At 35.0% G+C, this 26,203-nt stretch overlaps 1 protein-coding gene across 1 annotated transcript in view; it reads left to right on the top strand.

Annotated features, from left to right (window-relative positions):
* Nucleotides 1-19,065, top strand: part of LOC134533329 (cyclin-dependent kinase 2-like) — a 210,435-nt gene extending 191,370 nt beyond the window's left edge. Inside the window, exon 5 of the mRNA XM_063370841.1 lies at nucleotides 17,984-19,065. Within this exon, the coding sequence (XP_063226911.1) occupies nucleotides 17,984-18,100 (117 nt within the window). The 3' untranslated portion in view covers nucleotides 18,101-19,065. The remainder of the gene's footprint in view (nucleotides 1-17,983) is intronic.
* The last annotated feature ends 7,138 nt before the right edge of the window (nucleotides 19,066-26,203 follow it).

The raw sequence follows: 26,203 nt of genomic DNA, 5'->3' as shown, positions 1-26,203 counted from the left end.
CGCCGTCAATAAATTAGGGTGCGACGAATATGGGGAGAATCTTAAATACCAAATTCATTACCTCAAACAATAGGTGCGACGATTAAGCGATGGCGACGATTATTAGAGTAAATACGGTATTTTCTAGGGGTGTGTGAATATTCGTAAACACGAATAGTTGCGAATAGTAACTGACGAACTATTCGCATTCGTAAGTCGAATAGCAAAATTTAAAATTGCGAATACCGTACTGGCCCGAATAAGACGACCTACAGTTTCAGGAGGCCAAATAAATGTAAAAATAATTTTGGTAGAAATTAATGTGAAAATTCATTAGACATACATTTTGTGTTGATAAATCCTTTTTCATGGTTGCTACAGGACTAGAAAACCGGGAAAACCGGGAAATGTCAGGGAAATTAAAATTGTCAGGGAATTCCGGGAAATGTCAGGGAAAATTCTACGAATTCTGGAAATTTTAAAGTTGCTTATAATTCAAACAAAGCTTGGTTTTGATGCGCTCATACCGCTACCGAACGACTCCGCTAAAAGGCTGCTGCTTAAGGCACACGGCAACTGCAATTTTTTTTTACTTGGTCTACGATTGTCCGTTGCAATAGGCTGTTACAACCACCCACCATAACTTCTGGCCAATCCAGGCACTCCTTTGTTCACTAGCGAACCCGGCCTTCATTTGTTCGTGTTTTGATCCTTTTGTTTTTTGTTCCGTTCCATGAAGTGAACTACAGAACGGGCATGGCGTCGTTTATCTTTTGAAGGCTGTTTTCACGTGGAATAAGATGAGTACAAAGCTTATTACGTGAATTTAAAGGCGTTGTTTCAGGTGAAGTTATTAAAGGCGTTGTTTCAGGTGAAGTTAGTTTTTGATGCGATCATAAGAAAATAAAGTGCATTTTGATAAAGAAGCAATACCAATTCTCATTTTGAAAACTACCAAGCTGATACGAAAACAGGTGGCTTTTGTGTGCGGTTATGTTTTTGCATTTTTTTTAACTATTTTTTTTATTACTTTTTTTCAACCGTTTAATCCGTGAGTTCTGTTGCGTGACACTTACATTGTGTATAAAAATATGCATAACTGAACATGTTTTTCCCCAGAATCGTTAGTTAACATTGTAAGAATGTAAGAGTATTGCATGTTGTAATGCTGCTATTGTAATTCTCTAAGTATGCCCGTTATATTGCTAGGTGTGAATTTGTAATAGTTTTTGTATTTGTGTAGTAATATTTTTTTTAAGAATTCATAAACAATAATTTTTTAACCTAACCCGAAAATGTTAATATGTACTTTTTTTTAGCTTAGAGATGTTGAAGAAAATTACTTTTAAGGAGAATTGGCTCAAGGAGTCACAGTTTCAGCATATCAAAACCCTCTGCTAAAAACATAAATTCTGCGTAGTGTACTTTGTGCTACAAAAGTATTCAACTCAGCAATATGGGCCGAAGAGCTCTCACCAGCCATGTCAAAGGAAAAAAAAACACATTCGCAATTCTGCCGTCAAAATAACACAATAAAAAAACCTTATTTTACCTCATGTTAAAATTTTTATATTACATTTAATCATATGCACGTTAATATTTATGGTATGAACTTCATAAGAAAGTCAGGGAATTTTTCTCTTAAATTTCTGGAAAACAGGGAAAAGTCAGGGAATTCTAAGATTCTATTTCTGTAGCAACCATGTTTTTGCATTTATGTATACCGCATTTAACTTTCCGTTTTACTTAAGCTACGTATTACAATTTAGTAGTGTGTTAAACGTAACAAAGCAAACAAAGAAATGCAGCTTGCCGGAACAAAACAAGTGGCTAGCTGCCATGGTGAAGCATACGGCCATGAATAACTTCGGTGACGTGACCGCGAATATTTGTCTATATTACTCTCTGACAGAGAGTCTCTGTCCTATGAATTTTAAAGAATAATATGTGATAATTATGTTGTTTGAAAGGTTTTTACATAAATAAAGAGTGGATTACTGTGAAATTAAAATAGCTTTTGAAGCAACATACCAAATTCCTGTAAATATAGCATCTTCGGCAATGTTCGTTTTACAACAAAGAAATATTGTGGAAATACAGTTGGTAGCCGTCAATTTCCAAACATTACATCCGAAATGTTCTTAACATTTTCTGTTTGTAAACTTAAACAATTGTTCTGAAAATAGCTGTGCTATTTTAAAACAAATAGTTCCGTTAAAAAATATGAAATTAAATTAACGTAAATGTTAACACGTGATTGTACACAAAGTACAAATATGAATTTTGTAATAAAAGGTTTCCATTTTGAGATGCGTCAACATTCACATTTTTACTCAAGAACAAATATTTTAATTTTCAACTTTAAACAATTGTGAATTACTGCAATATTGGGTGGATTAATCGTTTTCCCCGTATGAGGTAACAAAGTTTTAGTTAATATAAAAAATTGTGAACATTTTGTTTAACAATGTTTCTTCTGTAGCTTTCAGCTTGGAACATGTTTGGGGTGCTGACGTCTTAGGTGCGAAAATAAGGCGACTTCCAATTTTTTCATTTCTCGTTTATGTAAAAATGGTCGCCTTATTTTCGGACCAATACAGTATTTACATGGCTGTGTTTTATTTCTCGTGGTGGTTCCAAGAGCTTCAGTTTTCACCAGCTTCTAATGTAATTTCCAAAGTATTTATACATTCTTACTAACATAACCACAATGTATTTTTAAAAGGTTCAATTCAAGAAAAAAACCAAACCAAAATCATCCTACATTAAACCAACTTGTTTCAAAAGCCAGACGGTAAACGTAAACACGAGGCCATTTCCAAACGAATATTGTTAGCAGGAATGCCAACGACTACAGTATTTTTGATGAACGGTTGCAATCGTTTACAAAACCGTTAAAATTAACTGTTTAAAATATTTTATTCAATGATAACCTTTTTATATACTCAGTTTGAGTATTGAAGTTAATCACTGAGTTTTTCCGGTCATATATGTTTGAAGTACAATGAAATTAATTTCCCAAGCTAGGCATTTTTTTAATCCAAATTTTTCCATTGTGGTAACCGAAAGGAAAAACAATAGATAACAATTATTAAATATTATTATATATGAAATAAATATTAATGTCCTCAATAACACTTAAAAATACTAAGTGAACTTTTTTTTTTTTTTTTTTTGTGGTTTCATTCACAGAAAATATCTTGTATGTATAAACTAAATATATGAAAACTCGCCATTGTTCAGTGTGGTAACACAGGGTGGCCACTCACCGCGAAAACCGGGAAAACCGGGATTTATCAGGGAAATCACGTTGATCGGGAATTATCAAGGAAATGTCAGGGAATTTTTTCAATAACCGGGAATTTTTTGTCATGTATAGGTATTTCCGCAGAGCTGCCAACCATTACGAATTTTTCGTAATTATTACATATTTAACACACATCGCTGGTTTATTACGGAAACGAGGCTTTGTGCTGCTGGGTAATAGAAAAAAATTCCGTTTCTGGTGTGCGTGTTTTGTGAACGCAGTTCGAATACATCACGTGGTTGCGCAGATAACGGAACTAGTAAGTGTGCGCATGTACTGTCGAAATAAGTGTATTAATTCTTGTGTTTTGTAATAGAAATGGTACGGTATTACGTCCGTTGTACGATACAACTAGTACATATTCTCGGACTTTTCGTTTGTTAGCTACTTACATCACGATAATTTTTGTACGGTACTTTGGTTAACCTGTGTTGTGTTAATTACTTTCTTGAAAGCCATTTTTTTCATCAAAGTGTTTTTGTCGTGTCTACAGACATGAAACCATTTTATGTTGTTCGATAGTGTTGTGTTCTTCAGTGCCGGTTGTAGAAATGAAGCGTGTGACAGAACAATGTGTATCTGGGGCAAAAAAAAAAAAAAGAGCGTTATTCTTCAGAATTTTCAACCAAACTATTCAAAAGAATGGCCATGCTTTTCATCTTCAAATTTTTTGGAACGTCACGCGTTTTGTAATGTATGCACGTGTAACTTTTCGATTGCACATGGTGGAAGGGATGACTGTAGACGGCATATTGAATCAAAGAAACATGCAGAACATTTTAAAGCCGTGGCGAGCAATAAATCTATATTGCCGTTTTTTGGTAGAACACAATTTACCGATAGCAGTAGTCGATCATTCGGGTAATTTGTATAGAGCTATGTTTCCGGACTCAAAAATTGCACAGAAATACAGCTGTGCGAGAGCAAAAACATCTGCCTTAGTGGAGTATTTGGCTGGTGAAACTAAATTGAAACTGTTGCATACCTGCCAACCTTTCCGATTTTTCCGGAAGTCTTCCGAATTATAACTGCTCTTTACGATTTTCCGAAATTGTCTGAATTCTTCCTATTTTTGTAATTAAAATAGCTTCGCGGTAAAAAAAAGTCGGTGTCTTCCAAATCGATTCAACATTCATGTCGATCGATGTATCGCGTGTTGTGCTCATGACTATTGATTGTTTTTTTCTCTCCATTACACAGTTCTACAGAGAGTACGTCGTCGCTTGTTTGACGGTTATTTAAGATATGTGATTTTGATTTATAATTTACGAGCTGCTATTACGTATTAAAATTTTAATTTCAAATACATTTAAACTGGCAAAATACGTTGTGGTCAACGAGTGCAACGTGAAACAACTGTTTACGAATTTGTTTACTTTGTTACGGGCTATTGCCGTTGCCTCGTTTAGGCGTTTGTGACAGGTTATGAAGCACAAACTTTCTGCATTATGTTTTCAAAGATGAGTACGAAAAAACAATATTATTACCAGACATTCCGTGATACATATAGTGCAGAGTTTCCATGCATTTTAAATTCTGACAAAGGGGAAAGGTTTGGATTTTGTAAGATATGCAGATGCGACATCAACATATCGCATGGTGGTAAAAGTGACATCAGCGTGCACATCAAACGTGCGAAGCATTTATCCAACGTAAAATGCCAAGAAGATAATCACAAACTTTCAAGGTTCTTTGTTAAATCTGGGGGTGCAGATCTAGACATTACGCGATCTGAGTGTTTATTTACTTCGTTTTTGATAGAGCATAACATTCCTCTAGCGGCCGCAGATCATGCAGGTGCGCTTGTCAAAAAAATGTTCCCAGACTCGGAAATTGCCAAGAAATATGGATGTGGGCGTACCAAAACTTCTGCTATTATGAAAGAGATGGCTTCGGATGCAAAATCCGGAGTAGAGCAGTACTTAAAAAGTTGGCTGTTTTCAGTCGCAACTGATGGTAGCAACGATACTAGTTTTCTAGCAAAATTCTTATCGGAAGCCAAGATATATTCTGTGAGTTGTATTCTTGTGTGAAATATTGTGCTGATCTTCAAGTATCACAGTCAAAATGTAACACACAAATATTTTTTAATGTAGCTATAGCTTATTTGATAGTGGGTGATTTGTGTAATTTAGTTGTATTTTAGCAGTACAAGTCTGCATTGTAGCCATATATGTAATTTTTTTTGTCAAAATTGGTAATTTTATTTGTGTTTAATAATCTTCCTAATTCAGATTTTCATAGGTTGGCAGGTATGCTGTTGAATCATTAGTAAGTGAACCATTTGCTTTAGCTACAGATGGGAGTACTAATTGTAATGCAGTGAAGATTTATCTATTAGTTGTTTCATTTTTAAATCAAACACAAGGTAAAATTTGCACTGTACTGTTATCCTTGTTGAGAGTACTAAGACTAAGAATATTTCACAACTAGAAATGTTACACATGTGTTTCAAAATGAATGTAAGAACAGTTATCAAAAGTTGTGTGAATAAATGTTTGAGCGCTCGCCACTGAAATACCCCATTACTAGGGACAGGAAAAATTTGCGGGTTCAATGACCTGTAGGATGAACTCCTTAGTTCTGCGTATGTACTCTCGGTCAAATGCCACCCACTCATTGGCTGCTCTCTTGTGAGACGTCCCAACGTAGCAGCCTGAGATTCGATAAAGCTTTGGTCGAGTGTTTCTCATTGGCCCAGAGCCATCGAGGTGAGTAGTGAGCCAATAGCAGAGGCAGCACTGAGGTACAACTATTTGTACTTTAGCCTATCGCGAAATGAATTCGCGAATTTTTCCGGTCTCTAGACATAAAACAAAACACAGACTGCAGGTCATTGAAAGGGGCGCTATAATGTAAAGTGACATATTTAAAATGTATTATGTTATTTAACGAACTTCCGTATGTATATAATGAAGAAAATGCAGCAGGGTGCTAAAATATGAGTAATCTCTTTGTATAATATTATATTTTTTCATCAAAAGTATATTTTTTTTGTAATTGTAAATATCAGGGAAATTTTGAATTTTTAATCAGGGAAATCAGGGAATATTTTTGGTGACTGTGAGTGGCCACCATGTAACATATAAAATATATATATATTACAACTATTTGACTTCGAAACTATTCACATTCTATTCGATTCGAAAATATTCGACCATCAGAATTCTCTATTTGCACACCCCTAGTATTTTCATTTCGAAGTGAATTCGAATCAAATTTTTATAAATATTCCCGAATTCGAATCGAATATTGAATACTAGGTCAAATCAAAGAATTTCTTAAATGCAAACACCAAACAATGCAACAATCTTATTTATAGTAAATGTACAAATCTTAAAATCTACAAGCTAGGTTGAATATAAAAAATAAATGTAATTCACAAATGCACAAAATATATGCACATTTAAATGCAAGAAATTCAAAATATTAAAGTACGTAATAAACTACAAGTTTGGTGACAGAAAATATTTTTCAAAACTTATTTGAATTGTCATGCAAAAATGTTAGCTCCTGCACATGTCGAGGTGTCGGGGATTGACGACGTGCTGCCACCACATTTCCGGAGGAACAAAATACCCGCTCACTTGATACACTTGTGGCAGGGATACTTAAATACTTCAGAGCAACATTTGCCAGTTCAGGATATTTAAGTTTTCCTTCATCTCTCCACCAAATGTAAGGATTGCTTATTACACGTTTGCTAATACATAACTTAACTTAACCATCAATGCAACATTCTCCATTAACTTAGGCCTTTTGAACCATTGCCAAAAAGTTAGTCACGTAACATTTGCTATTTGTATACAACTAAATACTGTATGGTAATATTTTATTCGGCCGGCTGAACTTTCTACGTTGTTGTTGTATAATAATAGTAAATAATAATAATTATATTGAACAAGAACGATTAGAGGTAAATATAAACTTTTTTTTTTTACTTTTGGACTTCAGATTACGCGCACAGCCGTTTAGAGACAAACAACTCATTGTTTATTACATTCCTTCCAACTTAAAAAAAAAAAATATCTTTACTCTTTGCACAAAAGCAGGCCCGGCCTAAGAAGTGTAGAAAGTGTGTGGGTGAAAAACGGAGTGGTTGTATTGTCGCCATCTTTGTTTACGATTATTCACGAAACTCATTTTTTCTACTGTTACATCCATGGAATATTTTCCCAGTTTATTTATAAATGAATTTTATTCAAGAATCTTATTTAATTGGATTCAGTGCCGTAACTGCTGTTTTATAAGTCCGTTGGGGATATTGTATCACGTTAAATCATTATTGACGTAATTTATGCATGGAAAAAGAGCTGTTGTGGGGGAAGATTAAGACTAATACCGATGTCGGGAATGAATCTGGCACGTTTGTAAACATGAAAATAATTCATTGGGAGTTGCTATTTGTCATTTTCTCAGCAAAATACGATACTGGCAATTATTTTACTCTAAGCCAATGTAAGGTGAACAAAGTATAACGAACATATTTGTATTATGGTTGAGGTAAGTTTTAATTATCAGGCATATAGGCTAAGCATGTGTGTGTTCTCATTATGCTAAGTTAACGTTATTGATCGTAGGCATTCTTTAACTTTTAGGCAGTGTATGTATAGTAAAAGATTAGCTTTAAAACTCTTGAAATGTTTTTTTATATTTTTTGAGCTTCGAATAATTTCATTTTTTCGAGTACGAATTCTCATATAACAAATGTTCGACTCGAATTCGAACTTTCGAAGCTTTGGCCACCCCTAATCTGTATTGTGCTACATTTACATACAGAATAAAGTTATCCCGGCACTAAATATAATAGAGAACATAGTTATGGCTGTGATTGCATCAATTTTCTTAAGCGCATTGACAGGGTGTCCACCAGACGGGAAAATACGGGAAATGTACGGGGATTTTTTATCATACGGAAATGTGGGGGAAATGAAAGTTTCCATCCGGGAATTCGAAACGATAGACGATAACGTCGTTTTGATAGCCAAGCCCATGTTCGGAAACGCTCGTTATGTCTCGGCTCGGTGGAATGCTAGATGCTACTGTGCTGTACCAATATTGTAGGACGTAAGAGAATAGTGGCACTTCTAAACGGGTAGCTTTGGGTGGTAATCTGTACGGGAACGAATTTTATGGCGTGTAGTACGAGAATTGTCGTTTCTTGGTGCGAGAAACAAAAGGCGGTAAAAGTTACCGCAGTTCGTTGGCAAGTTGATTTGGTGGATAGGCCGTAGTGTTACTGTTTTATGGACATTTTTTAAAGAGAACACAATATTTCTCTCGGATCACTGTTTAAATTGTTTCAGTTGAAATGTTACTCTTCGTGGGATAACCTCGGACTCTTTGTTAACATTCTCTAGACAAAGGTGTTGATACTACTAAGTGCGCTGTGAGAGATGGGTTATGACAGTATTTTTCCGCAGCGCGGTAATTAACTAGAATTACAGTTTTGCAAAAGAGACGTGTAGTCCACAAAAAGTGTGATTTTCTTTGTTGTGATTAATGTAATATTTATTTATTTTTATGTGACGCTTCTCGTATGCTGCGTAAGTGATGTTCACATTGGGTTATGTTCGATGCTTTTGTCTAGTATTGGTCATGTAGGCCAAGTTTACTAGTGTCATTTCAACATAGACGCCAGTGTCTGTAATTCCTATAAATCATAATGTGTTCGCAACGAGGCAAAATAAAATATAATAGTAAGTGGGAGCAAGAATTCACTTGGCTAACCCTTGTTACAACCGACTTGTATAGAGCTAAATGCAAAGTATGCAACAAACATTTTGCTATAGACAGTATGGGTAGGAGTGCGGTGGTTTCTCATAGCAAAGGAAAGGACCATTTGTCAAGAATTAAAGTTCAGAACTCAACGCCACCATTGATGTATTCATTTGCATCAACATCTGTTGTACCTGATTTCACATCTGCTGCTTCAACATCTGCTTTACCTGCTTCTGCATCTACTGCTTCAACATCTGTTTCAACCGCTTCTATGTCTGCTATACATGCCTCTACGTCATTTGCTCTTGATTCATCAGTTGTGTCTAGATATGCATCCAGTCAAGATACGTGTAAAATAAGCATTGGACAAGAAACGTCAGTTGGTGAGTCAGTGAGCATACTAAGCATGCCAGTAAACAAAAAATCTGAATCGTCACCATTTCAATCACCTGACATACAACAATCACATTTACACACAGTTGAAGGTAGTGGTCTGAAAAGAATGCTGACTAAAGACAGTGTTACAAAGGCAGAGGCTTATTGGTGTTTATCCACGGTGCTAAACCACTCATCCTTACGCTCAGCAGAAAGAAATTGCAGCCTCTTTAAGAAAATGTTCCCAACATGTGAAATTGCCAATAGCATGCAACTCCACCGGACTAAAATGGCATATCCAATTGTTTATGGCCTAGCACCATAATTCAAGAATGAGCTGGAAGGTCTGTTGAAAACATGTAGTAAGATTACTTTAGGCTTTGATGAATCCCTAAACAAAGTAGCACAGAGCCAGCAGATGGATGTAGCTGTACGGTTTTGGGATTGTAACACCAATACTGTATGTACCAGGTACTTGACATCTGTTTTTTTGAAGCATTCTACATCTGAATGTCTCCTTCAAGGCATCAAAGAGGCACTGATAGGCATACCACTGAATAAAATTATGCAGTTGTCTATGGATGGACCGAATGTTAATTTGAAACTTCAAAAATTATTGAACAGTGAACTCTCGTCCTGTGAGGTTGATGGACCCAAGTTGCATGATATTGGATCGTGTGGGTTGCACACGTTGCACAATGCATTTAAGGTAGGGCTCAAGGGAACTGAATGGAATCTAAATGAATTTCTTAGAGCTTTGTATTATTTGTTCAAAGATTCCCCTGCTAGGCGAGGAGATTACATTCAGGTTACAGGAAGCTCTGTTTTCCCATTGAAGTTCTGCAATGTAAGGTGGCTTGAAAATGACATTGTTGTATCAAGAGCCTTGCAGGTTCTTCCTTGCATAGAAAAATATGTAAAAACAGTTGAAGGCACTCCAATGGAACCCAAATGCAATAGTTTCAAAACTGTTGTTAGTAGTCTCAAAGATAGGTTATTATTGGCCAAACTGACTTTTTTTCAGTCTCTGTCCAAAGAGGTCGAGCCCTTCTTGCGAGAGTTTCAGACAGACAATCCAATGGTGCCATTCTTGTTTGAAACACTGTCTGATCTTGTACGGAATATCATGACAAGAATAGTCAGAGCTGAAGTAATGAGCTCAAATTTTCTGAAGATTGACATTGGAAAAAAGGAAACTCTAATGCTTTCTAAAGACATTGATGTTGGTTTTGCGACGAGGTCAGCTCTAAAGAAATGTAAGGGTGCTACTGAAAAAGATATTCTTGTCTTCAAAAATGACTGCAGAACATTCCTGAAGTTATTTATCCAGAAATGTATGGAGAGGTCACCATTAAAGTATTCTTTTACAGAATCTGTTTCTTGCCTTAGTCCGCATATTTCTGCATCAGATAAAGGAAATACAAGGCTACGACAAACTCTTGAAACCCTTGTTTCAAGGAATGTAATGGAAGGCAATGTAGCAGATAAAATACAACGTGAGTATACTGACTTGTGCTCTAGAGAAAGCGTCAAATATCAAATGATTCACTACTCAAGAAGTGATATACGTTAAGATAAATTTTGGATGGAAGTCCTTGAGCACAAGGTAGAATACAGAAATCTGGAAAACTTTGTTAAACTCATTCTCATCATGTCACATGGCAACTCAAATCTAGAAAGGGGTTTTTCAGTTAACAGGGAATGTTTGGTGGAAAACTTAAAGGAACAGTCACTGGTGGCACAGCGAATGATTCATGATTCTGTAACTGTGAAGGGAGGCTTGGACAGTATTGAAATAACAAAGTCTGTTGTGTTTGCAATGAGAAATGCCAATGGTAAATACAAAGAAGCCCTGGAAAAACAGCGACAGGAGAAAGACTCAGAAGAGCAAAAGCAAGATAAAAGAAAACGAATGGCTTTGGAAATAAGACAACTGGAAATAAAGAAAAGAAAACTAATTGAAGAGAAAGAAAAGGCACTTAATGAAATTTCAGCAAAAATAAATATGTTGAAAAATTGAAGCAGCAGTTAGAAATGGATTTGGATTAATAAGTGATGCAATGCAGTGTTCTTGTAAAATAAATTTATAGAATCTGAATTTGGTTTGCAATAATACTTGCTTAAATTATGTATTATAGGCGTAGGCATATTTTAATTCACTAAACAAATTTTGAAACACAAATCCCAAAATTGGTTTACTGATTACAATAATCAAGAACGTACATTGGTTAACTTTTATTGAACAATTGCTTGTGGCATAGTTGTAATTTCCAGAATGTTGAATGGCGTGGGTGTCATTGAGGACATTGTTTATAAGTGATACATAGTGTACTCAGTATTAGCAAGGTTTTCAAGAGAAATACATAGACACTTGTACTGAAACAGTTTAACTTGCTACTACTCTAAAGGGTAAGTTTGCTCTGCAGTATTTTTAAAAGTATTCCATTTATATACATTAAATGGACTATATTTTGTATGTTATTTTTATTATGTGTTTAAACTATGAATCAAGTCGGAACAACTTTAAAATTTTTACTGTAAAATCAAAAAATATATACCTATATTAGAGAATGTTATAGTACTTATGGTTTGGTTATGAAAGAAAAAGGAAATAAATGTAAATTAATTTTATAAATACAGTAGAACCCTGTCATAATGTTCCTGCATATAATGTTTTCCTGCTTATAATGTCATATTTTTAAAGTCCCAATATTTCCACCATAAGGACAATGTATTTATTTCCTGCATATAACGTTCATAAATAGTGTAATTTCCTGCTTATAATGTTTGCTTTCTAACAGTCAATAAATGGGGAAAAAAATTTTAAAACCAAATTATTCCAACACTTACGATAAAAAGTTTCCTTTATGTATGTTTATGTTTACAATCACTGCCATACAATACATGAAGTTTTTTAAAATACAATTTTATGCAATATACTGAAGGTACACAATGTTCATAGTTACGTTTCAGTTGGCAGCCTTAGTCAACTCTTCTCTTCCTTGCCATTCCAGTGGGTATTCAGATGCACGTACATAGTCCTACGATATTTAAGTTGCCAACCATTGAGCGAGGGCATAACTAAAAGTGTTTTCTATTGCTTACAAATTTTTTTTTTTTCATTCATACGTAGGAATCCCAAAATTAAACATTTTCAGGTGGCGAAGGAGTAGACGTTCTCACTCTTAATGTTGTCATCATGAATCGTGAGACAATCTTACAAAAAATGTGGCAGTGTATCTTTAAAGACAAACAAAATTTAACCAGGGAACAAGACAAAGTTGAAAAATTGTTGGCTTGTTTCAGAAAATTCACGTATCAAGTATACAGTAAAACACCGTTTTAACGAACTTCATTAGAGTGAACAATTCATTACTACGAACTATGCCTTTGGTCCCGTCAGACGTCCATATAACATAACGTAAAAAAATTTCACTAGTACGAATTTTCTCGTTCAAATTTTTTAAATATTCTATAAATATTCATTTGAACAAACACTTTTCTGCCCGGCACGGTAAACGACAAACGGATAAAATCGTCGCCATTCACCCACAAACTGCCATCTTATTTATTTTGATACGCGCCATAGATGACTGCAATGGACTAGTGTTGAAATTAATGCACAAAACTAGTGTAGCGACTAAAGCGCTGCATTGTGGTGTTCGCTGACATTACTCTTTGTTCTATGCTCGCACGTGTTTAACCGATGCGAAGTGCTACATCATAAAGTATTGCTACACACACATCTCTGGTCGTTTTCTTGTTTATTGTTAGAGAAACGTGCGGTAGCCCACAACTCACATAGTTTCGGTTCCCTAGCACGTTCGTGCAACTTCGGGTTTCTCTCATAAATTGAAATTATAAAAATCGAAGGGTTGTGTTAGGTTAGTCACAACATGCTTGATCTTCTGATTTAGTGGCTGAAGTGGCGTTAATACCAAAACGCAAAACTTCGGAAATCTTCGCAAATTCTTGCAGGGAACCGAAACTACGTGAGTTGTAGGCTTCCCAGAAACGTGGCTATACTACATGTATAACTTATTTTTACATGTGTAGGGTGCATTTGTTTTTATAGTTTAAAAAACCGTACTACTGAACATGTCTTCTAGGAAACGACTTGAAATGTTAAAAGCGGTAGATAAAGAAAATAAAAAGACTGATGTGGCTAAAAAGTTAGGTATCTCCAAATCAACATTATCCACAATTCTCACCCAGCGATCCAGTTTGGAAGACAATAAAATGTAAAAAAAAAAATTCCTAACTTTTAAATTTTATATTTTTGATTTATTACAGCATTTTTGCAAACAGCTTGTCTTGATTCTAAAGGTAGGCTTACTGCTTTGGCAAACAACTTACCTACGTATTTCTGTATTGTACATATACATACTAGTATGTATGTATGTATGTAGTATGTATCTTGATCCCAAAGTATAGCTGTTAAAGTAATTGATGCTTGTACCACTCATATTTGTATTAGATTTTCTACTTTGTTTTTTAACAAGATCGAGTTATGTTCAAAACCCCAAAACAGGCAATCATTGTGATTTCGGTATAAAGAACTTCATTATAACAAACTGCCATAATTTTGGTCCCTTCGTGTTCTTTATAATGAAGCTCTACTGTACTATCTTTGGTTTTAACATTAAAGTTGTTTACATAGCTTGGTGAGTCCATTGGTACAAAGCTCGAACATTGTTAAGTGCTAAATTGAGATTTCCTGCTTATAACGTTTTCCTGCTTATAATGTTTTTTTCTTGTGCTCCCTTGAAAAACATTATAACAGGATTCTACTGTATTAAGATCTACAATTTAAATGTTAGGTAATGCCTAGGGATGGTGATTTTTCGTTTTCGCGAAATAGTTGCGAAAATATGCTAAATTATATTTATTCCACTATAAAATGCGAAATCTAGACTATTTCGAGATAAATGCGAAATTAAGGTAAAAAACATGTGCGTTTTGGTACAAATTTTTCTTTAGTCAAAATCCATTGACGTAACTTGTAAACAAATGCGGTACCATATTTGAAGTAAACACAGGATGTAAAACAAAATTAAAACAGTGCATGCTGTTTTCCAAGGTTTTTTTTTTAATATAAAATGGTCATGTGATACAGGGGCTAAGCCAGGGGAGGGTTTTAGGGGTTCAAACCCTTTCCCCCCCCCCCCCCCCCCTTAGCCCTAAATATTTAATTAAATTTCTTATTCATCACTCAAAAAATTTCATATTAAAAATTAATAAAAATTTTACCATTGCAATATTTAAATTTAAGTACCGAAAACAGCTAAAATACCACTATTTTACACCTTAAAATCCTAATTTTCCCGGGGGAGGACCCCCGGACCCCCCCCCCCTCGCTTTAATACGGGGGGGGGGGGGGGGGGGCATGCTTCTTAACACCCCCCATACACAAATCCTGGCTACGTCACTGATGTGATATAATTTTGTCCTATAAACTGTCACCACTATCGACAAAATCACGTTACGACGTCACGTTCATAAATGGCCTAGGTTTAGTTGCACTTGTACTCATAGCGCCGTAGCTAGAGGCAAAATTTTATGGTATTATTATAAGGCAAATTTCGTTTTTTTAAAAACAGATTTTGGTGTTATCGGTTTTATTATGGATGACTTTTATAAGCGATCCAATAACTTATCTAATGTATTAAAAAAATATTAATGCGAGAGATTAATTATTTTTAATCCATAAAAACACATTGTAAAATATTAATAACATAATAAATGGCATGTGTTACACTTACAGAATGGTGAAATTTGAATCTTAAACTAATGAACTCCAAACTTTGAAAATAACTTAATAAACTGTAACATGGTACAGTTAATTTTGTCAAAAAACATCTCCTTTGGAAAGGTATGTTAAATTACATTCATTTTTATTTACACTAATATTGGCTAATAACACTAAAATGTTAGCATGGTTAAACGCTCTGCATTTTCTGGAGAAAGTGTAGATCGCCTGTCAGAAACTACTAGAGAGTACTTCGAAAATGAACGTTCACAATCAACATTTGCAGTTGGGAAACATATTGCTCTTAATCCAGCAGTTGAAAATTACTGTAGTTGGTTTTCATTGAGCACAGAACTTGCACAACATCGACAGTCTTTGTTTCTGGTTTTGCAAGTTCTGTAATAATATGCTTGAAGGTGGCATATGCTTCAATTAAAACTTCGCTGGGAATATGAGAAATCGCAGGTAGGTTTAGGATTACTTTTTGTACGTTTTCAGGTTTCATGCACACCCTACTTACATTTTGCGGGTTAAAGAAGTGATCAATTGCCTGAAATGTTTCCCTGCAAGGATCATTTTGCATCAGTTCTAGAAGTTTAGTTTCACATTTCTTGCCAGTTAATTGCAAACATTGTTTCAATTTTGCCTGCTTCACGGTGCTTAGTTCACAGATCAAGTCATTTACTGAAGCTGAAACAACACCATTGCTCAAAACACTGAATTTGTTCTGCAGAGCTTTCAATTTTGTTGTCAACAAATGTGCAGTTGGGTACGTATTGCCCTCTAGGGAAGTTATCAACTCTGTTAGAGGAGAGCACAACATTCACTTCCTCTGCAGACATTTCTTTCAGGAATTTAATGCCACTGTTGTGTTCTCTCAACTCTTCAAAGAATTCCAAGATATCCTGCAAATGTATGCTGAGATAGACAACAGACTCAAACCATGTGTTCCATCTGGTAAGAACAGGTTGTGGAAAAAGCTAGCACATTGCAGGATCATGAGAGTATTTGGTGTTCAGAAATTCCAAGTACTGATGTTTGCGCTTCCTTGTGTCTGAAACAAAATTTTTACCTTCACTATTACATCGTTGAGTTGCTCAAGGTTAGACTGCCAAACAACTCCAACTAAATGAATTTTGTGCGCCCAGCACTGCACATGTATCACACGATCACCCAACACACCTTGAAGTGTACTGGCACATTTAATCATGTACCTAGCAGAGTCTGATACAAATGCACACACTTGTGAATGATCCACTTCATATTTAGTTAGTGTGTCTAAAACAGCACGAGTACATGGTACAGAATCTGCAGAATCCAAAACAACTGACGCAGCAAGATGTGATGTGATGCACCAGGCTGAAGGGTCCTGAAAATAATATTGAACACACAGCGCCCATTCCTGTCTGTTGTTTCGTCAGCCACAACACATATTGGAATGTGACTGACTAATAATTTTATAGTCTCTTTTTTATTTTCTGCTGCTATTGGGATGTACTTCTTTCGTAGCCAATCTGCAGTTGGTAGGTCACCACCTCCCTTCACACACTCTTGAAACCATGCTCTAAGTGCAGGATTGTCAAATTTCTCCACCGGGATATTTGCTGAAACAAAGGCTTCAGTTGTTTTTATGATAAAGTCTTCTTAATCATTTTTGGCCTTTTTTAATTGTAACTACCGAATCGGAAATAGAAACTTGCCTTTTTGTGGGTATCCCACTCTTTTTACACCTATTATGTTTTTCACTCGACACATGTTTCACCAAAGTATCACGTCTTTCATGTTCGAGCCGGCAGTTGTAAAATTTACACATCAAATTCTTTCACACTTTAAAAATACTTTCACACATGTAAAAACCTTCACCAACAAACTCCTTAACCCTCTCGTTTGCGAGACTTTATTCTTCGGCATTATGAAATATTTGTGTTTCGGAATAATTTACATTGATTTACCATAGCAAAATTCACCAAGCCTACGTTTCAAACCGTTTGAAATCATACAATATAAACTGAAAATAGTACCGTTTGCTGGTTTCGTGAACTAAACAACAAACAAAACATTAGTTTTGGATAGTCTTAGATGTTCACGTTACTAAAACTAATAATTTCAACACAAGTAAAACATGCTACACTAGCGCTTGAAAATTGTTTCATGGGTTCACTTCACCATCACGCGTCAACCGTGTAGTCTATGGTGGAACTTAACTTGTGGCAGTACGCATATTGTAAATTAAGGTTATGTTGCGAACTTCGGCATATTTTGCGGACTTCGACATATTTCGTTTTATTTCGTGTGTATAAGCAAATTTCGGTGTTATTTTGTTTTATCGCGATTCACCATAAAATCGTGCCTCTAGCCGTAGCACAGTAGCGGGCAAGGTTAGGTTTGCACTGGATTTGTTTTGTTTGAAGGTCATTATCAATTCTTGCTTTATTAATGACTTGGCGAAAAGTTAAGACAACCTATAATAAAGTGCTGTAATGTCACGATGCTGGTACTTAACTCGAAACTTGTTTCGAGTCTCGAACTTCATAAAATATGTGACTCTGTTTTCGAGTCGAGTCAATCTGACCCACCTCGGCTCGGCTCGACTCTATAATATAAACCAAGATTCGTCTCATCTCTAATAATAACTTAACTTATGAGTTTTGCATGCACAGTTTTTTTACCCTTGGTATTATATCAAAATCCATTTTAATACTCTACACCAAGGGGGGGGAAAACTCGAGCCCGACTCTACTATAAATTAGTCAGATTTTAACTTGACTTGACTCAGAAAGGCATAAATATGGAACCCGGACCAGACGCGGCACCCCTCGCAGACGGTGACCATGGAGGCTGTGTCTGTGCAGAAGCTGCTGACCTTCGACCCCTGCAAGAGGATCTCTGCGCGGGATGCTGTGGAGCACGCCTTCTTCTCGGACGTGCAGCTGGAGTTGCCGCCCTCGCCCGAGAAGCCCGCGGACTGAATCAGTGGACAAACACTGGAATGTGTGGGTTGGGCGCAACCCTGAATCAGAGCTACGCATTTCCATTTCTTTTGTAAATAGTGAAAGTAGTTTTTAAAAAATTTACTTTCTTCCTTTACGTCTTGACAAATGCATGTTTCAATCACACTTGAGGAATTGCCACGTGCAGTTACACAATCCTGCAGTTGTTGTGTCGGCAGTTTGGGAAAGTTATAGTTTCTTTAACTCTCTACCCAATTCAGTTCTTGTCTGTTTTTATGTTAAAAGCATACAAAAATTTTATATTGTAGAATTGGTTTAATGTAATATAAAATATGTAATTATAAACTATTAAAACAGTAGTAATATGGAAAATGCAACATAAAACGTAGGTAAAAAATTTACATGCAACACATCATTTCTGTTAGATGTTGTCTCCTAAGAGTTCCCACACCTACCCCTTTAAAAAAGAGAATTGCATCTGGTAAGGTCTGTATCTCCGTTACTTAACCTTCTTACGCAGATATACACATTTTTGTGTTTTGTTCACTATTACGTTACCTGAAGGTAAAATTCTGTCTACAGTAATGCTAGTGTTGAAACTTTGGTTACAGTTGCTAGAAATTCATAGTTAGTTGAATAGTTAATAGTTAATTGGATTTTTGTGCATTTTTTGGGATTTATATCTGCAGGTTTAAGGTACATTATTGTTTAGGAATAAATTTAAAATATAATTTTTTGTTCGTTGTAATACCCTCAACATACTGCTCATTTCATTTTCTTACAACCGATGAATTAGGCAACAGGTGAAGTTCCGACTTCTTAATAGTGGCTTGTACCTAGAGTGGAAATTGAAACTAAATATTTTAAGTAAATTGTTTTCATATTGTTGTTTTGTAAAGAAGTGTAAAGTCACTACATGCATAAGTTTTATTGTTTGTGCATAACATGTGGCTACCTGTGTGTAAATAAATTTTTGTACAATATCCTTTTGTTTTCTTGTTCATTTTGTTTCATTTGCAATTACCATGATAGTTTGGGTTATTGTTAAATCTATTTTGATTTCAAATCGCATTAAACAGATAAATTCTGTTGATCAATTGGTGTTTTAATGCCAATATACCGTATTGGTCCGAAAATAGGCCGACCCCTTCTACAGCACACTCAAAATCAGGGAAAAATAAATTTTCACTAACTAAAATGATTATCAGCAGCATATTACCACAGTAACACTTCAACTAAGTTAGTATTTATTGAACTGACAAAATGTGTTATTCTTACTTACCAAAATATTTGAGCTGTGTTTCCGTTTATCTTCACATTCTTTTGTAGTGGTGCCAACATTTTATACTGCAATGGCTACATTTTCTAAGTTCATAGAAATTGTGGCGTAAAAACATTTACCGTTACGTTTAATTTTGACGTTAAAGACCCAAAATTGTTTCATGTAAAACGTGTATGAATCAACCATAAAACAGCCAATATTGCAAATAGGTTTTATTGATCTTGTTATTGTTGGTATGTATCGGTGTTTGTTTATTCGTGTCGCAACTGCAAGTTGCCAACACTGGTGCCATTTTGATTTTCCTGTGGTAGAAGAGTAAATAAAGCATACTACGGTAAATAACCTTACGGCAAAATTGCTGTTTCTACTAATTGTTTACTGTAAATACCACATTTTACAAGCAAATAAAATTACCGCAGCCTTTTAAATACAGTTCAAAAATAACCAGACCGAGCTTTTAAAAGCTATGTGCTACAAGTAACCACATCTGTGTACTTAACTTAAAATATGATACATTATTGGGGTTAAGTGTGTGTACTAAATTTCTAAGTTGGAAAAATTACTAATTCCACATAAGTACCGTGTAATTTTAGGTCAATGAATTGTATATCTGATAACATTTTAATTATACAGTCAAACCTCTCTGAAACGACCCCTCACGGTTCCCAGGAATAGGGTCGTAATAGATGTTTTCCGAAATTTTCAGTTGATTACAACCCCCCACTCCCCAACCGCTTCTCGCTAAGAAACCAGACGTAGAATGGCAGGATGCTGTCACTCACAATGCTAGACGGCTTTGCTTTAAACCTACTTCAACCTTCATGACAAGTCCGTCGCCCTACAGGCCACCTCTAAAGAAAATATGTCAATAGACAGTTTATTTTTACTGGTTTGTTTACATGTACGTTTTATGCTTGCCGTAGTTAAATACACTAGAACCCCGATGTCACGAACCCCAGATTTAACGAAGCAGTGATTTTACGAATACATTCTCGGGAACCATCAAAAAATTGGACATTTTGACCAAAATGTGAAAATCAAAAGGAAAAAATTTAAAAAAAAAAAATGAAATGAAAGATCATTAAAATCTGTTAATTTTAACACACAGCGTATTTTTGTGTCGGCTATAAGGGGCCTCCCTAGTAGAAATGTTTAGCGCGTGGGGCCACTGGCCACGTGCTACTGCCAGTGGTTGGGCGGGGCGATATACCTGAGACTGTCGCCTGCGCCGCGGGGGAGGGGGGAGAGGGCGTTTCAGCAAGGGGGGCGGAATAATGGGAGGGTTGTCATTGTGTGGAGTCCATTTACTACTTATACCTGCGTTATCTGCGAACAAGATTGTGGCAAGAAAGGTGACTGTTTTTCCCTTTCGCTACATTCAACCAAAAGATAATGTTCTCATATTGCCTTGCTTGCTTCCTGACAGTGTTTATTAACTTGAAACATTTAATTAGTGTTGCGATCCAGTCCATATCCATGAAATGCAAACAATCGTCAATTCTGTTTAAAACATTTATTTTTATTTTTTAGTTATGTTCTACATAATTAAGAGATTTACATACATTACAAAAAAATTGTCACCAAAAATTGATGCGTTAGCTTGTGTTTTCAGAAAAAAAATTGTAAAAATTATTATAGTTAAAAAAAATTTCCAACATTATACTTTAGAACTGACATTTATGTGATGAATTGTTTTGCACGAACATTATGCTTTCATTCATAAAAGTCTTCTGCACCACGACGAGAAATCACGTCCTAATAGATTGAGTAATAAAACTGGAAATAAAATGATGAAAATGATATTAAATATTTTTACTCTTAGACACAAATCAACTTTGAAATCGCAATAACGACAAACAAATTTTTAACTTACTTCCTGATGAAAAAGTGCATGCCAAACTCACTTTAAAATTCTGTAGAGAAAAAAATATCAGGAACAAACAAGTGTTCCCACCAACGACACATCGTCAACTTTGTATTCTAGGGTTCACGTCGTATTTAGTTACACTAAATATTACAGCATATTATTATTTTCTGGCACTTATTACATGTTTAGCATTTTATTTTTTTTAATATTTTTTAATGACTTTAACGTTGCATAATATGATGAATAAATATACACGAATGAACTGGAATCCCGTTCCGAGACTGTTTACGAGCAGTGTAAATTTCTTAGCTGTTGCAACAGCGGCCTACAGGTGGATTCAGACTGCAGGCTTAGTCAGTCACGCTGAATCCACCTGAGTTCAGATTTTATCGAAGACAAGTGCGGGTGGTATGTAAGAACTCAGTGTGCACTGACTGTTGTGCTCAAGGTGTCAGTGAAATGTATAGCTGGAATCACGGGCGAAAATCTGTAGGATTCCCATGAGGCCCGCGCGATAACGTGAAGATTTTGCAAATGCAAGCGGGCCCCCTCCGATGGGCTTTTTTATTTCAGGGAGGTTCGGGCCACCCTGAGATTCTCCCCTCCTCCCGGAATGTACACATGCAGCTGGAATTAATTTTTAGCCAAGTACGTCATTTGGTGCTGTATTTAGGCTGTCAAAGAAGATACGAAATATGGCTGCTTTGATAATTGACAATAACTCCTTTTTATTGTGAAATAGTACCCATCTACAACGAAATCCCTAAATATATCACCACTACTGTTGGGATTTTCTATACAAACTATCAAAATAATTTTGGTTTCGTCACTGTTACTAGCTGTTATTGTATCATACGAAAACATGTATGTTTTGTGTATTAATTTACGGTATTCATCTCTGTCAAAAAAAATCTTTTTCGATAATAGTGTAAGCAAGGTAGAATATAAGGCTAATTTTAAAATAAAAATTGAATAAAGTATTTTTTGCTTGCAGTAGTTAAAATTTTTGAATTAATTTAGTTGTTTATTAAAAAAAACCTTCTAAAATCAAAGAAACTACCTACTTCCTAAATAGATAAATAGCGCTTTAAGAGTTCACACGCTTTTATTAATATTTAAACGCCAACATTTCAAATGTAGGTTTCACATAATGATAAAATCTTATCTATTTTCATAGTTACGCCTAATGGAAATAATACACAACAATTCGTCATATATGTTTTTTATATTTTTAATAACTACTCTACACATGAGCAAATTTAAATATACATAAAACTAAGGAACTCTGCATTACATTTTAAATCTGTGTACGACACTACCAGAAATTGAAGCATAAAATAACATTTTTATTTTTTAATTAATAAGTATTTCATTAACGTGAGCTATGCTTTCATCTCAATGAAGCCACTCTACATAGAGGAAGTGCACATGTATTCAATCATAACAACAGACCCTCCGGATCACAGAGTAAACGAATGAATGGAATTCATAGCATTACCAGGGTTTTAAGACATATTTTCGCTTCTACTCAATCGCAACATCTCACTTAGCATGTATAATGATATGGTTTCAGTAAACATAACATAAAACATATTTGCCCCATGTACAGTAGAGGAAACTAAAATGTTTGGAACACTGTAAACTAATTGTATTGTCATTTCTGTAGTCGCTCGAAGCGGCAAACTATGTATTATTGTTCAATAAAACGAAATATTAAAACAAACAATAACATTACGTTCAGACAATTAGTTACGTGAAGTGAATGTAATAAAATACACAAGACAGTTTCATAAAAATACACCCACCATTACCAAAACACAATCCCATAAAAATCATATAATATTCCATGTCGACTTAAAATAATTATCTATTATTCACCATGATAATTTCTTGCGGGTAGCCAGCAGCAAAGGGACACAATTTTTATTCATTTAATTAACTTTGACCAAACTTGTGAATCCTGGCATGAGCAAAGTAAGCTAATTCACAATTTTATTTTGCGTCACAATATTAAACATCAACTAGTAATGAATTAAGAGTTTGCTTCGCTTGGTAGAACATCGAATATAGTCATCTCCAGGTATTAAATTGAATTTTGAAAGAGGGACTCAAGTTTCTGAACAAGTTGTTGACTTTCCTGATGATCCATCGACAGTTCGTAAACGGTCTCATCGTCGGGATGTCGAGCTTGGGACCTTTTTCCTCACCATAGACCCGTGGTCTGTTCTACCATTTGCACAGCTATCCCAACCTATACAAATAGCCGAGTGCTACTACTCCCGTTGCTTCTATCATGGAGCTCGCCCGCAGTCGTACTTCCCTATCCAGCCTGCGTAATACACGCGTCCTACCTGCTAGCCGCCAAGAACGCGTCCATTTGTGAAAAAGCCTCACCCGCTAACAAATACTAGCTCAATAATTATAATATGCAAAACATAAAAACATTACATATGCGATAAACAAAATTTGCTGCTGTCATAAACCGAAGAAAAAGAATCAAGTTGAAATACCTATAACATAGACAGATAAGTCTAAAATAGAGTTATCGATAGTAATGTTTTAATAAACAGAATAATGTAGGTCATATTACACTAAATACGTGTTCTTACTAACAACCGAATTTAAAAATAATATAAATTACTTTTTTTTTATTTTTCTACCATAACCGCATAGACGAAACAATACTTTTGATAAATAATTTTGTATAACTATACGACAGGACTAAAAGCACATTGTACGTAATAAGTATTTGCTTATTGGAATTAATGCTGCAGAATATATGAATAGATTCAAATGCATAGAATTTAATATATTGTCGAATTTATTTGGCAATATGCATGTACAAAAGATTGAATTTGAAATGAATTATCTGTTTTTAACTACAAATATAATTTTATCATATCTCACTTTCATTCAAACTTCAGAGTGTCATTTTCAACAACAAAATAGCCACAACTTCACTTAAAAATATTTTAACTTGATACTTATATTGTATAACTTTTGATGAAATTAAATGTTAAGAGTTTCATTTAAGTTCGAAAGGAAACATAAATATAACGTTCAAAATAAAAAACAAACTTTTGTCTAGTTAGGAGTTCCGCGTCATGCAAATAAAGGAAAGTTAAACTTTTCAGTATACGGCTGCAATAATTGTAGAGGAAAATGCTATTTATTCATTACTTTTAATTCCCGTTTGAAGAAGAATAAATCGAAAAGTGCTATACCGAAAGTATAAAGTTGAAGTTCAATATTGCTTGTCAAGTAAGTTCAAGATCAAAATAAAAAAGAAGAAAATTTGTTTTCTTGAATCTACCTGAGGTACTTTGTATTGCAAGTTATTAAACATACCTATATTTTAAAAACACATGTGCGTATCTAAGTCGAATTGTTATGTAATACATGATGAACAATAACAGTACCAACACAACTTCCCTTCCAAATAACTTTCACCCAAAGATAAGGCCGCGGACAAATTATACACACTGGTCGCACGAGGAGCTGAAATAAGTCATATAAGAAAGCCGGCCGGAGTAATTCTTTTCAAGCCAAAGCTGAAAGTTATGGATGTTGTTTGTCTAAAGCAGGCAGTGAAATGACATACAAGTTTACAGAATAGCCATATAAGATCTTTGACGCTTCTTATCCCGTCAGTGGACTGTACGCGAAGATCCAACTGCATCATGGCCCGCCGCCAGTTATATACTTACGTATGAATACACTTGTAAACGATGGTCTGTATACTTATGTATGTTGCCGACATCGATAGGTATTCTTTGGCAGCTCGATGTGGATTCATTCGAACACGTTTGCGCTAAACACGACATATTTTTACATAAGAGTGACATCGCGCACTGAAAAAAGTTGCAGGTCTGTAACGCAACAGTGATACAAATATTACATAGTTCGAACATTTTCTGGAGCACGACATTCACTTTGGGTAATGCTAAGCTACTTGATAGGTACACTTTACCCGCTTTAAAAGTGATAACTTAAAAAAAAAGTGTACATGAAAGCAGACTCAGCCATATGTTTATTGCTGTTGTATTTGTCATAAACCTACTAAGTTCAATACGGCCTGTAAGTAGAACCCATGTTTTTTTACGACTTGTGTACAAGCTGTGGTTGTAAAGCGAATTTATATTCTTAGTTAACTAACGTCTATCATAACAAATTTGGAATAAGGCTGCCTTAATTTTTTTTTTAGAACGAAAATATCTGGAAATAAAAATCAAGGAAAAAAGCATGAAAGATTATGGATTTTTTTTTTCAACAACAAATAATTTATGGTTTAACTGCTTTGTGTACTATATAAAAACATAAGCAGCTTTCAAAATTTTACAATTTTTTTGATTATCCGTTATAGTTATGTTTTGTTTTAACTCATAAATATTTAAGTTGATTGCCAACGTCACGAGTGTACAATAATTTATTTCACACCGCTCCGGGTTGCAGGTAACGTAACAGGCGTGAAATTTGATCAGAAACGCGTTCTATTTATTCAGGCCCTTTGATTGGGCGTGACGGACCATGTGCCAAATATGTAATAATTATAAGTAGGTGAAGTATTAAACAAAAAGAACTTGAATGCAAAATAAAGCATCTAACAAAAATAATTTGCAAGTTTCTTTCGTGGATGTTGTAATGTATGGGCAAAATTTACTTAATTTTGGTTTTTGGATAAATTAATTGTGGTTAGTAAAATTTTAATAATTTTGTATAATTGCTGTAAAAAATTTATTTCCTGCCCTTATTAATTAATCGAGCTGTAGAAATAAGTTTATCTGAAAATTTACGTAATCTTCATTAAACATTGCCACTATTTATACTTTTTAACTTCAAAATGGTTTTTTAATTTTGTAATTAATAACGTACCATCCATAATTACATATGTGAGCGATCGGTCACTGACCTCATCTTCAATACTCCTCGTGACTCCTGCGCCAGAAGGAACATATATATACTTCTGACTAGC

The sequence above is a fragment of the Bacillus rossius genome, chromosome 6 (genome assembly GCF_032445375.1).
Source record: "Bacillus rossius redtenbacheri isolate Brsri chromosome 6, Brsri_v3, whole genome shotgun sequence".
NCBI lineage: Eukaryota > Metazoa > Arthropoda > Insecta > Phasmatodea > Bacillidae > Bacillus > Bacillus rossius.
The sequence above is the reverse complement of the archived record's forward strand: the minus strand, read 5'-3'. Positions and strand labels throughout refer to the sequence as shown.